Source organism: Meles meles, chromosome 12, assembly GCF_922984935.1.
Source record: "Meles meles chromosome 12, mMelMel3.1 paternal haplotype, whole genome shotgun sequence".
In the NCBI taxonomy this organism is placed as follows: Eukaryota; Metazoa; Chordata; class Mammalia; order Carnivora; family Mustelidae; genus Meles; species Meles meles.
The window spans coordinates 45258414-45276857 of NC_060077.1; the positions used below are offsets into that span (position 1 = coordinate 45258414).

Here is an 18444-nt window from a genome sequence, read left to right on the forward strand (position 1 = left end):
ATATACATATATACACATGTACATACATATATGTATGCATACATAGTATGTATATATGTATACACATGTATGTATGTGTATATATAGTATACATACCTTTATAGTCTGTCTGCATTTTTTTTTTAAGATTTATTTATTTCAGAGAGAGCACTATAGCAAGTGGGGGAAGGGGCACAGGGAGAGAATCTTCAAGCAGACCCCTAGTGAGTATGGGGCCCAGTGTGGGGCTCAATCTCATGACCCTGATATCATGACCTGAGCAGAAACAAAGAGTTAAACGCTTAACAGACTGAGCCACCTGGTGTCCCTTTAGTCTGTCTTGTATCATTAGCTGTTTAGATCAGAAGTTCAGGGAGTTAGAAATAAAGAGAATAATCCTTTTTACATGTTTCATGTCAATATCACATTTCCCATTCATATAGAACTTAAATCAGAGAAGTATAACTTAAAACTTGACTAACTACTAATATATTCTTATCATAGCTAATTCACTGCAGTAAAATAATTCTTGTGAAACATTAATAGCATTTACTTAATGGATGGAGTAGTAAGCCCTGAGTGTTTTGGTTGCCTAGACTCCCTCGTTTTCTAAGACTTTCTCCATCTGCCATGTTTCAGTGGTGATCCCATTGGCTTGAGGGTTCTGGGCTAGAGTCCTTTAGGAATGTGGAGTTCATATTTAGAATCCCTCGTCTAGCTCTAAAATGCAAATCTATAACTCTGGAACTATTGGCAGCCATGTTCTACCCTGTAAAGTTGGAAAAGCCATTTTGCCATCGGAGGAAGAATGACACAGATGAACCACGGTAGCAGAAGTGAAAGATGGAGAGAGAGTGAAACAAACACATGTGAAGGAAACGGAGGAGAGGAATCAGTAAATAGAGAGGAGAGGAGGAGAGGAGGAAGAAAAGTTTGGAAGTGGGGCAGACTGACGGACCAGAAAAAAGAAAACAAATGTAGTTTATATTAAGTTCCTGGTTCTACTTTTTCCCTATGACTTTGAATTCCACAAGAAAGTCCTGTAGGCTTTATAAAAGTATCCCTTTTTGCTTCAGCTACCTTTAGTCAGATTCTGTCTTTGTAGCCAGAAGAGTCTTAACCAGTGCAAACACTTGCCTTTGTTCGAGTATGTGTTAGCTGTTCCCTATATGTCAGTTAATTGTCACAACCTTGCAAGACAGGTATTATTAATGATTTTTAAAAAAGAAAAAGAAAAAGAACTTAGGGTTTAGGAGCAATTTAAGTAATCTGATAGAGGATCACAGTAGCTCAAAAGTGAAAGAACCAGGATTGAAATGTAGGTCTAACTCCAAAGTTAGTTCTTAACTCATTCACTCTAAAAATACTGGATATCAGCTGTGGGCTAGACAGTAGGCCAACCTACAAAAGAGATAAAAAATTTGCTGTCCCAGAGTTTACCGTTCAGAGGAGAATAGAGACAAACAGGCAGTGACAGCTCAGGGTAGTGAATAGTTGGGGGAGGGAATAAAATGTGCTTTAAGAGCACTTTGAGAGGTCAGGGAAGATTCCTCGAATGTTTAAGGCCTGAAGTTTGGGTAGTCATAAGCATAAGGGAAGGTGGGTTTTGCCAGACATTTGTGAAAAGAACATGGTGCGTTTGAAGATCTAAAAGAAATTTAGTATGTAGGGAGCATAGAATGTAGGAGATGAATGGAAAGAGATGAGACTGGAGAGGTAAATAAATCAAATTATTCAGGGCCTTCTATTTCATATTAAGTTATTTGTTCTTTATTTGGGGAGCAAGAGGAGGTTAGGGCCATTGAAGGCACCTGTTAACCTTTAAAACCGTCAGTTATTTTGAGCAGGAAAATGGGTGTATTTGGATATAGCAGAGCATTCCAATTTGGGGCACCAGGGACAAGTCAAGATCAAAGGCAAAGAACCTTACTTTGTAGAGAAAAGGAGAAAGTTGGAAGTTGAGCAAAAGTCTTTTATAGGAAATTGAGAAGTCAGTGGTGATGGTTTCTCATAGCTGAGTTGTGGTATTTTTATTGTCTGAGTTTGTTGCTGTGCCATGGAGAAATTCTTCCCTTCTCCTATTGAAGGAGTAAAGTAAGCTTCTTCCTATTGGGAATGTGAGGTATGTCTCTTCTTGGGACCCACAATCTCAAGCCCTAGGCCAAGAATTCCCCCTCTGGCCTCCCAACTCCATTCAGTTTCACACTCCTTATCACATTTTCTTTGTAGAAAATGCATCTTAACACTGCAACCATAAAAGACTAGAGAAACTTTTAAACACTAGGGGTATAGAAGTCAGTTAAGGAAGTTTTGCAATAGTACAGACAGTAAATGACTAGTAGCCAAGTGAAGTAGTAATTAGTTGGAGAAGTGGAAGAATTTTGGAGATTACAGAGTAGTATGGTCAGGTCCTGGTGACTCATTGGATATATGAGGTATGAGTTAAGAATGACTCTGAGGAGTCTGCTTAAGGCATTATGCACTTACCATTCACTGAAACATGGTGACAGAGAAGGAGGGTGGGTTTTGATGGGAAAGATGACAGGTCCCATTTTGGAGATGGTAAATTTGAGATTCCTGGAAGGTGTTCCAATGGCTGCCCAGCTAAAAGAGCCTCCTATAATGAGTAATGGGTGTTTTGGCAAAACTAGAACTAATCTTTCATCTTCACCCTTCATTTTTGGAAGAGAATGCCTGCAGGTACATATGTAATAAGTTTCTTTATTTTAGAAAATCTGGGAGACTTTTCCTGCTAATTTAAAAGTAAAACCATGTTCTCTTGCAACAAATTGCTAGAAAGTCATTGCTTGTCTTTGCCATTCTACTGTATAATTACCATTATTCTGTAGACTGCAGAAGAAAAAAGAGGGCTGTTTAAAGCAGAATTGGTATTTAATATATCCATTACCTGGAAGATCTACAGGCAATTGTATTGGCATTGATTTTGAGAGACAGGCTAAGAAAATTAAACAATATACATTTAAGTACCGAGTATATACCAAAACCATACTTTTTTATTTGTTGAGGATAGGATAGAATTTTCTTAATTAAAAAATCTTTTAACATTTGGTAATTAAAATTTTGAAGCATTTAATTTGTATCAAATTCTAACAAAATAAACTACATGTAGTAATATATCATCTTGCTTGAGAAAGGGTATTATGTAAGAAAATAAGCTAATAAGGACAGTTTTAAAAGAACATGTTTAGGGGTGCCTGGGTGGCTCAGTCAGTTGAGCATCTGTCTTTGGCTCAGGTTGTGATCCCAGGACCATGGGATCAAGTCCCCCATCTGGCTCCTTGCCCAGTGGTGAGTCTACTTCTCCTTCTGCCCCACCCCTGCTCATGCTTTCTCTCTCTCTGAAATGAATAAAATCTTTTAAAAAAAATGTTTTTTGTGTTCTCTTTGGCAGCACATACATTAAAAATGTGTTTATAACTTCTGTACATCTAAAATTCGAAACAAAGTTTTTTGTAACTGGAAAAAAGTGGTTTTAGATATATATAATATGCACAAATTAAATTCTTGGGTATCAAAACTTACTTTTTAAAAAAAAAACATCTTTCTTACTCCTATTACTAGGAATATTAGCTTGAGTATGAGAGGCAAATATATAGCTTCTGCTAATTCCTGAGAAAAGATTAGTAGTTGAACAGAATACAAGACCTGTACCAAAAGGTATCAAAGATCAGGAAGGTTCCTAGCTTTTGAGAACTATAACAGATTAAATTGATTACTCCTTGCCTTACTTCCCAGCTCATCTCCAGCTATGCTTCCCTTCATGTGATTCATGTGACGACTTTTGGTTTTTGAAGCACATCTGATTATTCCTTGCTTGTTAACTTCTAATGCTGAAAGCTTCCTCTCCCCAAATTGTCTGTATTATAATTTCATGTGTATAGTCATATATTCAATTTACATTACCAGTTAAGCTTCTAAGTTTTAAATGTATTGGCCAAAACACATCAGGGTATTGTTACAGCAAAAGCGTGGTGAAAAGAAATTAAATGTGGGAATTTAGGGGAAAATTACAAGACTCAGGTCAATTTTATAAACTTTCTAAAAATGTGTATCTAATTCTCCTGCTCTTTAGTGTTAAGTAATATCAAATGATTTACTATAATTTGAAGGTATAAAATTTTGGTAAAGGACAGTAGTAGATAAAGTGAAAATCTGAAAGGATAAAAATTTTTAAGAGAGGGGGTGCCTGGGTGGCTCATTGGTTAAGCGTCTGCCTTCAGCTCAGGTATCTGAGTCCTGGAATGGAGCTCCACATGGGGAATGGGGGTAGGGGTGAGTCTGTGCTCAGCAGGGAGTCTGCTTCTCTGTGCTCTCCCTCTCTCTCTCAAATAAATAAAATCTTTTAAAAAAATCTTTTTATGATAGGTATAAAATCAGCTTTTTTTTTCCCCCTCAAAGCTGACTGAATTTATAGAGGGAATGATGGCTCATAAATATTTACATGTGCTTTTCTACCAATAAACTATTTTTAATAATTGCCTGAAGTGGCCAAAGGTAATTAACTTTTACCTGGGATCTTCATAATTCAGATCTGTTCCATGTTGAACATAGTAATTTTTTAAAAATCTTGGGACTTTACATTAAGTTGTAAGTGATTTTTATTACTACAGTTCCTACAGTATTAGGAACTGTAGTAAAGTAGTAAAATACTGTAAGTATTTTTACAGTAGTAAAATACTGTAAAGTATTCTTTACAATTCTTTTTTTTTTTTTAAGATTTTATTTATTTGATAGAGACTCACAAGCCAGGTGAGTGGTGGGCAGAGTAAGAGGGAGAAGCAGGCTTCCTGCTTAGCAGGGAGCCCAACTTGGGTTTTGATGCCAGGACCCTGAGATCATGACCTGAACCAAAGGCAAATGCTTAACTGACTGAGCCACCCAGGCACCCCTTCTTCACAATTCTTTACATATTTTTTACATCAGATTCTTGTTATGGCTGATCTATGCCAGATTTCATTAAAATAACCATAAGGAACCACTAAGAATTTAGAATGAGCAGACTTACTTTTTCTTTAAAGTCAATTGTTAGTGTATCTAAAATGAAACAAAACAAAACAAAAGGTAGAAAATTGCTATCAGTGAGCACTGCAAGCTCAGTTTTCCATTGCTCACATTTTCTGTTCTCCTTTGACTTGGAAAATTAAGTTCTTTGTTTGCTTTTACAAGACAAAGTGCACGCCCTTTAGTAGTCTGCTGTTTCCTCCTTTCCATCCATGTTTTCTATTCTTTCCTAGTCCTGCCTGGCCTTTGTGCTTTATGCTAAAGGGAGGAGATTTAAAAGTGAAAGTTAAAGAAAAATCATCCCTCATGTTTATGGTCTATAGAGCACTGTGACCTGTGGAGAACTGATCATTTCATATCTTATGATTAATTCTATAATTATTTATTACCTAATTTATTTCTTTGGGATTTCTTACAGATTTAAAACTTAGTTGTAAACTGGAGCCATCTGGGCAAAATGCCAAACTATCCTCCCCACCCCCCCCCCCACCCCATCACTGGATACAGCATATGATGTAATAATTGCTTAGCTTCCTAGAATTAGTGTATAGATAAAATGTACGTTTAATTTTTTTAACAGTTCAAAAGTATGTTAAATTGTCTGAGAAATATTAATCACTACTATTAATAAAGCAACATGGTCATGGTGCAGAGGGGTGGGGTACTGTTTTCATTTAGCTTGTATTATAGGTGGGGCAGTGAAGCTGAATGCCAATAGTGTTATCATGTTTGTAACATTTTCTGAAGGGCTAATATTTAATAATTTATCAAAGAACAGAAAATGGTATACACAAGGCTTCCCTAGAGGCTCTGTGTGGGTATTGGAAAGAAGGTAATCTAGAACTCAGAAGACTCAGCCTCATCTCTGTGAGCAAGTCAGTCTCCCCAGGCTTCAGGTTCCTTATATGATGTAGAGATTATCCTTACTCTTTTGCTGGTAACATGTTTGGATTATCATGGGATCAGATTAAGTGATAAAGTACTTTGGAAACAAGGCATTGTCAAAGTTTAAAATTATTAAAATGAAATACCTGAACACATGCTGCATTGTGCTGCCTGCTAATGATTGAGCCAGATGCATTAAGAGATGTATTAAGTATGTTCCAGCTCTGTTAGTCACACTGTTACACAGTAAGTTCAATAGGGTAATTCTGATACATGACCATCTATATATATTATAAAGATGAAATATATTTTTATCTGACTTATGGAATTGATAAGTTAGGAAATGGTTGAAAAACCTGCATGTATTTATAGAACTCTTCTATGCTTGGTCCTTTTAGGGAAAACAATTCGTTGGGTTTTTGGATAGAATTATTCAGAACCAAGTTATTTCTTTCAACAAAATGAAATGAATATCCTTTATATCTAAAGTAGTTTGTGTTAATTAGAAGGAGATATAAGATCTTTGTGATGGGGTGCCTGCGTGACTCAGTCATTTAAGCGCCTGACTCTTGATTTCAGCTCAGGTTATGATCTTGGGGTCGTGAGAGCAAGCCCTGTGTCAGGCTTCACGTCAGCACAAGTCTGCTTGAGGTTCCCTGCATCTTTCTCCTTCTGCCCCTCCCCCCACTCATGTGCGCACTAGAGCTCTCTTAGTAAATAAAGTCTTTAAAAAAAAGATCCTTGTAGGGCGTCTGGTTGACTCAGTGGGTTAAGTAAGTCTCTGCCTTCGGCTCAGGTTATGTCTCTGAGTCCTGGGACTGAGCCCCACACTGGGCTCTCTGCTCAGCAGGGAGCCTGCTTCCCCCCTCTCTCTGCCTGTCTCTCTGCCTACTTGTGATTTCTCTCTCTGTCAAATAAATAAATAAAATCTTAAAAAAAAAATCCTTGTGATATAGGCTCTGTTCTCTGTTGCTGTTTATTTTGGCCTCCTCTTTCCTCTCATTCTTCTATGTTGTATTTCAGCACTGAACTACTTATGGTTTCAAAATTCACTTTGTTCTCTCTTGTCTGTGGGCTTTTCCTGCTATTTCTGCCTAAAACACAGTATTTGATTTCTGTAGTTAACTTTTAATTTATTTTTATTTTATTTTATTTTTTACCTTCCCCAGCCCTTAAGCCTGTGTTTTGGGAGCTTAGTATTGACGGGGAAAGCAGGTTAGTAAGTAAATTGGGGAGGTTAACCTGAAATACTTTAGTAGATCTTTATAAAGTCTTTATAAATCTTTACTTTGTAAAGATTATTAGATAGTCAACATGTTAGAACCTCTTTCAGTAGAATTAGAGGTTGAGAATCACCATAAATTGCAGATTATGAAGCAGACTTGTAGAAATGGAGGTGATCTGAAGATGAAATAAGCATTCATTCATATGTTCTTAGCTTTGTACTAGGGGGATCGAGGAGTGAAGGGGATAAAAATTTTACTCCTCTGATATTTAAAAAATACGGAGACGCCTGTAGATCATAAGAAAAAGATAACCCTATAGAAAAGTGAACAAATGTCTTGAACAGGCATCTGACAAAGGAGAATGGCCAATAAACATGTAAAGGCCCTTGCTTCATTAGTAATTGTGACATCCATCAGATAGGTTGAAAATGCCAAGCACTAGTGAAGATGTGAAGCAATGGTCACTCTCATACTCTACTGTTGGAAGTATAAACTGGTACAGCCACCCCGGAAAACAGCAGTGTATATTCTGTTCAGCAGTGTTCAGCTGTGTATATGCTGACCCAGCAGTCTACTGTAAGGTGTATTTCCAGTAGACTGGTTGTTGGCAGTACGTTTCTTGATCTTAGTGTTGAGTTACATTGGTATTTAGTTTCTGCTGCTTCATTGAGGTGTACTTTTGTTATGTTTACTTTTCTGTGCATGTGTTACACTTTAATATTTTTTTTTTCAGTTTTCTTTTTCTTATATTCTGGAGAGGGGAGCCATCATTATCATCAAAATCATCACCATGATAGCAGACATTAATATATGCCAGGTACTGTTTTAGGTGCATTACAAATAACTCATTTAACCCTCAACAACTCTAGGAGGCTTACTTTTATTATCTCCATTTTGTAGCTGAGGAAACTGAGGTACAGAAAGGTTGAGTAACTTGCCAAAGCTTACACAGCTAAGTGGCAGACTCAGACTTTGAACCCAGATATTCTGTCTCTAAAGTCTGTGCTCTTAACTACTGTGCTGTACATCCAGTAAACAAATAAAACAGTCTGTGTGCTTAACCTTTGTGTTTTATATGGTGATAAATGACATCAAGAAAAATAAACCAGGTTAAAGGAGAATAGGCAGTGTTCTGGGGAGTGTGTTGTATTGCTGCTTCATACAGATTTGTCAGAGATGGTGTCATGGAGAAGGTGACAGTAGCACAAAGACTTAAGCTGAGGGATAAGCCGTGTAAGTATCTGGTAGAAGAGCTTTCTAGGCAGGAAGAAGAAAGTGCAGTGATCTGAGATGGCCCATCTGAAGGATAGGAAGAAGTCTCTGTGGCAGCCCTGGACCAAGTTAGTAGGAGATGAGGTTAGAGAAGTAACTGTGGCTACATAGTAGGGGGAGGACAGGGGGTGTGTGTCCTAGAAAACCAGGTAGAAAAAGTGTTTTTAGGAAAAGAGATGATCCCTGTGTCCGGTATGGCTGACAGCTCAAGTAAGATGAGGACTGAAAATTGACTATCGGATTAGCAATGTGGAGTTTATTGGGGACCTTAATGGGCAGTTTTAATGTAGTGGAAACAGCAAACATAGTCAGCAATCAACATTTTAAGCAAGTATGTGAAATATAGGGGAGTTGGAATAAATTTTGCTAAAATAATTTGGGAGGTATATGGAAAGAAAAGAAGTGGGAAAGTTGAAATAGGATTATCAAAGTCTAGTGGTTTGAAGAAAGAGAATGGCTGAGTGAAAAATCTGGTAGCATTTCTTGTTGTCACTACTTTGTCACTACTTTATTTCCTACAGGAATTTGAGACAAAAGACAAATGTAATGGCCCTGGTTTTCAAGTACAATAATTTACATTCTTTTGGGGGATGACAGGACAGCCATATGAGAAACAGTAAAGGGACCATTTTACTTCTCTGCTCCTGAGAACTTCCCTCATCAGAAAAACTCAATATTTTTAGTTTCACACTTTTTCTTGCCCAATTATCCAGGGAAGATGAGAAAGTAGTTGAGGTGTGATGAGGAATCAGGGTAAAACTTTGCATATACATTTGCCCCTTGAACAACTTAGGGTGTGGAGGTACTGAGCCCCAACACATTAAAAAATTCATGTATAAATTTGACTCCCCCAAAACTTAATGACTAATAGTCTACAGTTGACCAGGAGCTTTAGAATAACATAAACAGTCAATTAACACATATTTTGTATGTTACATGTATTAAACACTGTATTCTTACAGTAAAAAAAAAAAACGAAAAATGTTAGGAAAATCATAAGGAAGAGAAAGTATTTACAGAACTGTAAAAAAAAATCTGTATATAAGTAGACTTGCACAACCAGACCTGTGTTGTTCAAGAGTCAACTGTATTAACCTGATTCTAACACAGAAATTTATTTCAATTTGAAAGGTTTTCACTTTAAGTATATTTTACAAAAATGGGCATCTATATATATAGCTATATATATATAGCTAAAAGCAAGAACTTATGCTAAGCTGAGCAGACATGATGGTACCTTCTAGACTCACAGTCTCTTCAGGAGAACCATGAGGTGGGCACCTGGTGACCAAACCATAACTGGTCTTCAAGTAAGCACTTTTTTTTTTTTTAATATTTTATTTATTTATTTGACACAGAGAGAGAGAGAGAGAGAGAGATCACAAGTAGAGCAGCAGACAGAGAGAGAGGGGGAAGCAGGCTCCCTGCGGAGCAGAGAGCCCAATGCGGGACTCGATCCCAGGACCCTGAGACCATGACCTGAGCCGAAGGCAGCGGCTTAACCCACTGAGCCACCCAGGCGCCCCAAGTAAGGACTTTTGCTTTTACTCTCCTTCATATCAGTGCACACTCAGAAATAGGCACCTCAAGCAGTGGCTGTGGGAAATTGTGGGAAAGTGGAATAGACCACAATTGAATCAAAATTGTAAGTAGAAGATACGAGGTACGAATAGCTATCCCAGCAGAGCAAATAGTTGGTTAAAGCATTAGGAATACTGAAATAGCGATGCTGAATCCACATCATGATAGGGAAGTAATAAACTCCTAGCAATAAAGTAATGATAACCTGCTGTCAAGATGTGCATTGAGAGTGCAACACCAGCCTTTTGGGATTAATCTGTATGATCAGATTGTTCTATAGTTTCTGACTTTATGAGATTTTTAACTTCTCCCCATTACCATTTTTATCTTTAGAAAAAACCCCTTCTTGAGTTGAAAACAGCCTGCTGAGCCTTAAGCTGAGTATAAATTTTAGATTTACCGGGCGCCTGGGTGGCTCAGTGGGTTAAGCCACTGCCTTCGGCTCAGGTTATGATCTCGGGGTCCTGGGATCAAGTCCCGCATCGGGCTTTCTGCTCAGCAGGGAGCCTGCTTCCCTTTCTCTCTCTCTCTGCCTGCCTCTCTATCTACTTGTGATCTCTCTCTGTCAAATAAATAAATTTTAAAAAAATAATAATAAATTTTAGATTTACCATGGGGGCACATAAGGAAAATGATACTTTAAAAATTATTTTTCTTTCTTAAAATTAAAAGGAAAATCCCACAGAGTACTTTAACCAATTATAGTAAAATATTTAAAATGTTCATTTGTTTAAAGTGATCATTATTAAAGAATAAATCTGTTATACAAACTGAAGTACAAATTTATTTGGAAATTAATACTTTCTGCACTTTAATGACATTAGAACCAGGGAGTGAAATGTTTTTTCTAGGAATTAATTTTTAAGAACATTTTAAGTGGCCATGATGGATTTGCCAGTCCCCCCCCCCCCCCAAAACCCTAAAAACTGAAAATCTGAGCAAAATATTTGAAACAACTGTTTTCAGATACTGGATAACAACAGTGCAGGACTGTGATTCCTGAAATAAAGGAAACAAACAAGTGAGCCATATGGTCACCTGATCACCCCAACTTCCTGCCTAGAGGCACAGTCTGAATAACAGAGCAGGGAGAGGAATCTTGGGCAAAGGACAGTGGTCTCAACAAGTTGAGGAGACAGAGACCAGGATTCATGGAGGCTGAGGCAACTGAAAGTTGCAGGGCAAAATTCCAAAAGAAGGACACTGTGTAGGAAAATAATTCTAAAAGCTCCAATAGGAGTGTCTCTGACTTTTTATTTTTCTCTGTGTTCTGGAATGTGTGTGTAGAATGAAACTATAAAGCCAGGCAAAGAGTTGATCAGGTTGATAGGAGCTAATAGCCCTTTTAAGGTCATAGCGGGTGGGGAAGCATTTGAGTTTTTTATAGCTAGAGGGTAAAGTCCTTGTTGACCATTGAGAACTTTTAATAGAAATCCCCAAGGGCTGTGGTACTAAAGTACATTAATAAATGTTATGAATAACTTCATGCTAATATAAACTTAACACTTTGGATAATTAGACAAATCTCAAAAACTAAGTTACAAAGTGTCACAAAAATTGAGAACGTGAGTAGCCATGTATGTTATAGATATTGAATTGGTAATTTATTTCACTTAGTGTAATACCTTCTAGGTACATCGATGTTGTTGCATATGTCAAAATCTCATTCTTTTTTTGTGTCTGAGTGATACTTCATTGTGTATTTTGTCACATCTTTATCCATTTATCTATTTAAAGAAATTTTTTTAAGTAGGCTCCACACCCAGCATGAAGCCCAGCATGTGTCTGGAGATCAAGACCTGAGATCAAGAGTCAGATGCTCGGGGCGTCTGGGTGGCTCAGATCATGATCCTGGGGTCCTGAGATCGAGTCCCACATTGGGCTTTCTGCTCAGCAGGGAGCCTGCTTCTCCCTCTCTTATCTGCCTGCCTCTCTGCCTACTTCTACTTGTGATTTCTCTCTCTGTCAAATAAATAAATAAAAAATCTTAAAAAAAAAAAAAAAGTCAGATGCTCAACCAACTGAGCCACCCAGGCACCCCTATCCATTTATCTATTTTTTTAAAGATTTTATTTATTCATTTGACAGAGATCACAAGTAAGTAGGCAGAGAGGCAGGCAGAGAGAGGGAGGCAGGCTCCCCACTGAGCAGAGAGCCCGATGCGGGGCTCGATCCCAGGACCCTGAAGTCATGACCTGAGCCGAAGACAGAGCCACCCAGGTGCCCCCATTTATCTATTAATGGACACTTAGGTTCCTTCCATATCTTGGCTATTGTAAAAAATGTTGCAGTAAACATAAGGGTGCATAAAGCTTTCTGAATTAGTGTTTGTTTTCTTTGGATACATACCCCATGGTGAAAAAAGTAGATCACATAGTAGTTGTATTTTTAAGTTTTAGAGGGACCTCCATACTGTTTTCTACAGTGGCTGCACCAGTTTTCATTACCACCAACAGTGCATAAAGGTTTCTTTTCTCTACATCTTCACCAACACTTTTTATTTCTTTCTGATACTAATCATTCTAACTGCTGGGAGGTGATACCTCATTGTGGTTTTGATTTGCCTTTCCCTGATGACTAGCGGATGTTGAATATCTTTTCATGTGTCTTTTGTCTTTTCACGTGTATGTCTTCTTTGGGAAAATGTCTATTCCGTTCTGCCCATTTGTCAACCACCATTATTTGTTACTTTGGTGTTGAATTATATAAGTTCTTTATATATTTTGGATACTAACCCCTTACCAGATATGTAACTTGCAAATATCCTCTTTCATTCACTGGGTTGCCTTTTTGTTTTGTTGATGGTTTCCTTTGCTGTGCAAAAAGCTTTTTGTTTTGGTGTAGTCCCAGTAGTTTATGTTTGCTTTTGTTTCCCTTGCAGGAGACCTATCCAAAAATATGTTGCTAAAGCTAATGTCAAAGAGATTGCCACTTATGTTGTTTTTCTTTTAAGAGTTTTATGATTTCAGTCTCGCATTTAGGTTTTTAATCCATTTTGAGGGATTTTTTTTTCATTTTGAGTTTATTTTTATGTTTTGTATAAGTGGACCAGTTTTATTCTTTCACATGGAGCTGTCCAGTTTTCCCCAAACCATTTATTAAAAAGACTGTCCTTTCCCCATTGTATATTCTTTCCTCTTTTGTCATCGATCAATAGACCTTATAAGCATGCGTTTATTTTTGGGCTCTCTATTCTACTCCACTGACCTGTGTGTCTGTTTTTGTGCCAGTACATACTATTTTGAGTACTGTAACTCTTTGGTAACCAATCTTGAAATCTGGAATTATGATATCACAGCTTTGTTGTTCTTTCTCAAGATTGCTTTGGCTATTCAGGTCTTTTGTGGTTCCATCCAACAAATATTAGGAAAATGCTATTGGTATTTTGATAGGGATTGCATTGAATCTGTAGATTGCTTTGGGTATTATGACATTTTATCAATATTAATTCTTCTAATCCATGAGCATGGTATACCTTTCCACTTGTTTGCATTGCCTTCAGTTCCTTTCATCAGTGTTTTATAGTTTACAGTGTACAGGTCTTTTACCTCTTTGGGCCAATTTATTCCTAGTTATTTTTGTTTCTTAGTGTAACTATAAATGGGATTGTTTTCTTAATTTCTCTTTATGCTACTTCATTATTAGTGTGTAGAAATGCAACAGATTTCTGTATATTAAATTTGTATCCTGCAGCTTTATTGAATTCATTTATTAGTTCTAATAGTTTTTTGATGGAGTCTTCAGAGCTTTCTATATATTGTATCATGTCATCTGCAAATAGTGACAGTTTCACTTCTTCCTTACCAATTTGGATGCCCTTTATTTCTTGTCTGATCACTGCCATATAGCTGCATTTTAAATGTTCCATAGTCAAGGTTGTAAATGTCCAGTCTTTGAGAATTTATGAGGCAGTTGTCTTATCACTCCTCTACTCCCTTTTGAATGCCACATAAAAAAAGAAAAGCTGTAAAATGAGAATGATCTTTAAAAGTAAATGAATTGGGGCACCTGGGTGGCTCAGTGGGTTCCTCTCTGCCTTCAGCTCCGGTCATGATCCCAGGGTCCTGGGATCGAGCCCCACATTGGGCTCTCTGCTCAGCAGGGAGCCTGCTTCCCCCCTCCTGGCTCCCTCTCTGCCTGCCTCTCTGCCTACTTGTGATCTCTGTCTGTCAAATAAATAACTAAATAAATCTTTGAAAAAAAAAAAATAAAAGTAAATGAATTAATGAAAATTTGTGCTCTCACAGGAAGTGAATTATAATGCAGATTTTGTAATATTGGTAACCTATTATATGAGTCGCACTGGTAAGTTGGATGGTGTGTAAGAGATGAGTAACTCCTGATTTTTAAGAACGATAGTGCCAGTAATTTGGGGATAGGGTAGGAAATAGGCCAGTAAGCAAAAAACAAGATACCAAACAGAATAAGGTGAGAGAGTCCCATATAAAAAGCTCCCCGAAAGTACATTGGAGGTTTTAAGGAAAGCGATATTTTGCCAATTATGGGGAAAAGCTTGAATGGAAAAGTAGCATTTGTAATGATCTTCAGTGATTGGATAGAACTTTAGCAGGTAGAAAGTTTTAGGTGTAAAATTCTCACAGACTTGGGAAAGCACAGGTCATATATATTGGGGAAACAGGAAAGTGTGTGTATGTAGATAAGCATGAGGAAATAATAGGAGATACAGTTGGAAAGATAGATTGGGATCAAATTTGATAAGCAGTGGGAGTGTGACTATAGATAAGGAAAAGTTAGAGAGCTACCCGCTCCTTTATATGGTAGCTGCTAGCCACATGTGGATATTGAGCACTTGAAATGTACCTGGTCCAAATTGAGATGTACTGTAAGTTTAAAATATGCAACAGATTTCTGAGGCTTAGTACAAGAAAACTCATTAAATTTTTTTATATTGATGACATGTTGAAATACTTGTATTTTAGATGTACTAGGCTAAATAAAATATATTATTAAAATCGATTTTATCTTTTTATTTTTTTAATGTAGCCGCTAGAACACTGAGAATTACATATGTGACTCAGATTATATTTCTATTCAGAGGGCTAGTATAGAATACAGCTGATATTTGCTTGTACTTACTATGTACCACATATTGTCTAGAACTTGTGGTAAGTTTAAGTTAATCTTCATAGAAAACTTTATGAAGTAGGTGTTATTATTATCCCTCTTTTTCAAGTAACTGGGGTGCAGAGAGGTCGAGCAACATATCTGAAATCACTCCACTACTGAGTAAGAAGCCAGGATTCAAACGAAGGCCTCTCTGCCGTCAGACCCAGTGGCTTTCCCAGCACACTTGTGGCATGTTGTCATTGGACCATTAAAGGTGTTTGAGCTGGAGAATGACATGATTGTAATGATACTTCAGCAGAATTGTAATAAAGATAAATGAGGAGAAGAAACTTCATTTTTTGCTGTCTAGTTTTTTGTTTATTTTATTAATGTTACTTTTTTGCAGGAGAAAAATTCCTTGTTTAAAGTGAAGTTTTCAATTGTGTTTTTTTGAAGTATACTTTATATTGACCACTTCTCAAAATATTTGCCTATCTCCTTGTAGATTTGATAATGGGCTGCATTAAAAGTAAAGAGAACAAAAGTCCAACCATTAAATATAGAACCGAAAACACTCCAGAACCTGTCAGTAGCAGTGTCAGCCATTATGGAGCAGAACACACTGCAGTGGCACCATCGTCTTCAACAAAGGGAGCATCTGTTAATTTTAGTAGTCTTTCCATGACACCATTTGGAGGATCCTCAGGGGTGACACCTTTTGGAGGAGCATCTTCTTCATTCTCAGTGGTGCCAAGTTCATATCCTGCTGGTTTAACAGGTGAGATCTAAATGGACAATTCTGTTGTCAGCTTGACAGTATGACCTTAGGCAGGCAGTGCATCCAGTTTTTACCTGCTGTGAGAAAAATAACTTACTTGGGGACTTAAAAGTTTATGTGAAAATTAAAGCTTCTAACATAAAAATTATAGTCTTAAATTATACAAAATATTGTTCTGAAAATTTGGTGATAATCTGGTGATTATCTACTGGTTATACCATTAGTTATTTCATTAATTTATTTTTTTCAAGTAGTGAGTGGTTACTATGTGGCAGGCAGTGCCACATACATTAAAAACATTAAAAACATGTACCACTCCCTCGAGAACGTTAATGTTACAACTTACCAGTGTTTTCAGGTTTATAAAGTACTATCCAATATTAAAATATTATAGTAGTTACTTAATATTAATTAAATGGCAATGTTGTGATGATAATACAGTTTTTCTATCAGACACTGATTTAAAAAATGAAAGTCCTGGGGCACCTGGGTGGCTCAGTGGGTTAAAGCCTCTGCCTTCAGCTTGGGTCATGATCTCAGGTCCTGGGATCGAGCCCCGAATCAGGCTCTTTGCTCAGTGGGGAGCCTGCTTCCCCTCCTCTCTCTCTGTCTGCCTCTCTGCCTACTTGTGATCTCTGTCTGTCAAATAAATGAATAAAATCTTTTAAAAAAATTAAAAAAAATAATGAAAACCCTGAAGCTCAGAGTTAAGCTTTTTTTTCGAAGTCACAGATAATAAGCAGGGGAGCCCCGGTTTAATGTCCTGTGCCAGAACTCCATTTATCACTTTATGATCGCCTTTCAGAGAACAAGAAGTGACAGCTGACAACCTTTCATGGAGCCAGAAATGCTCTGAAAAAGGTAGTCAGAAACTTTAGAAAGAGTTCTTTTGTGGGGTTTCCAGATCAGGATACTTTTTCCTTGAGTAACAAAGCATAACTGGCTTAAAAAAGGTAGGGTGAGCTCTAGAATTTCTTGATACAGCAGTAGTTTCTTGATGTCATCAAGGATTCCAGTCCTTGATCTCTTTTCGGTAGCCCTTAGAGTATCAGCTTTAATCTTAGGCTTGGCAAAACAGCTGCAAGCATCAAACTGAGCAACACATGTACTTACTATCAACCAGAGGGGGCAAAAAAGGAATCTATTCTATAGGCTTGGGCTATAACTTTGTCCTTTCAGTCTGCTTACCTCCAGACGAGTAATAGTGCTAGAGGAATGCCATAAGTGAATTCTATGAGACTGTTCATTTGAGGAGTTGTGGACATCAAAAGGCCGATTACAGTCTTTAATTCTAACCCCCAACTCTAACTATCTCAGTAATAGATGACCACGATAGTGTCCTCAGTGATCAGCCAAGTTTAAGTTATTTTCAGGATTATATGTTTGGGAAAGACAGTAATCCAAAATGATCCAAGTAAATTTTGATACTTAAGGACATACTTACCTAAACAGTTTATTTATGTGAAAAGTCCATTCATAGTATACGTCTGTTAACACATATGGAGTCTCTGTGTGCTGCTTATAGAGAATTGTAAGCAAGAGAAACAAGGTTTTTGTCTTAGTGGAATTTATGTTATAACAAAAGTTGGACAATAATTAGTGAATAAAAAATTAAACAGGGTGATTAATGGTTCTTAACTGCTCTGAAGGAACTGACCAAAGTATTTGGTGAAAGCCCTTTAGAAGATAAAGGAAAGCTGTCTTGAAGAGAAATCATTTAAAGCTGAGGTTTGATTGATGAGACTGACCTAAATTTGGGCAGAGCTGGAAAGAAAGCTTTCTGGGGAGAGAGAACAACAAATGCAGAGTTTAGGAGGTACAGATGAACCTGGCGGTTTTGAGGACTAGTGAGGACACCAGAGGGTAGAATTATATAATATGAGATTGAGGAGTCAGGATTACTCAGGACCTCATATACTCTGGTAAGAAGTTTGGGTTTTATTCAAAGACAAGAAGAAGCAACTGAAGAGGGTTTTGTTGTTGTTGTTGTTGTTTCATTTTAAAGATTACATTTATTTATTTGGCAGAGAGAGAGACAGCAAGAGAGGGAACACAAGAAGGGGAGTGGGGGAGGGGGAAGTGGGTTTCTTGTGGAGCAGGGAGCCTGATGTGAGTCTTGATCCCAGGATCCTGGGACCATGACCTGAGCCAAAGGCAGACGCTTAACAACTGAGCCACCCAGGTGTCCCAATTGAAGAGTTTTTAATAAGGGATTTGCATACTTGAATTTTCTTTTTTTAAAAAACCTTACTCTGGCAACTAGCTGTGTGGAGAATGGATATAGCAAGCAGGTACAGAAGTGGGTTAGGAGACTACTTCTCAGCAGACTCAGTCAGAGGTAACAAGGATTTGGATTAGGGTGGCAACTGTGGAAATGGGAAAGAAAGTAGATAAAGAGGTATTTTAGAGGTAGAATAACAGTACTAGTAAAGGGACTTGGCTTGAGTACCTGAGTAGATGGTAGTGCCATTTGCTTAGACATTCAAGTAGCAATGTTAAATAGGCAGTTAATACATGACTGAAACTCAGGGGAGAATAGTAAATAATCCATTCTATTCCTTTGTTTGCAGGTAATAGTTTAGTTGTTTGGTGTCCTGGTATGTTAAGCATCTGTGTATAATTCTATGTATGATA

The 18444-nt window shown here is 37.4% G+C and overlaps 1 protein-coding gene across 3 annotated transcripts in view; it reads left to right on the top strand.

Moving 5' to 3' along the window:
- The window catches only part of YES1 (YES proto-oncogene 1, Src family tyrosine kinase), a 70275-nt gene that overhangs the window by 30308 nt on the left and 21523 nt on the right, over nucleotides 1-18444 (top strand). For 2 of the 3 annotated variants that reach the window (XM_046025672.1, XM_046025673.1), the window contains exon 2: nucleotides 15538-15810. In XM_046025672.1, coding sequence (XP_045881628.1) covers nucleotides 15546-15810 — 265 coding nt within the window. In that variant the 5' untranslated portion in view covers nucleotides 15538-15545. Of the gene's footprint in view, nucleotides 1-7845; nucleotides 7930-15537; nucleotides 15811-18444 lie in introns of all 3 variants that reach the window. The other variant, XM_046025671.1, reaches the window with a different exon arrangement.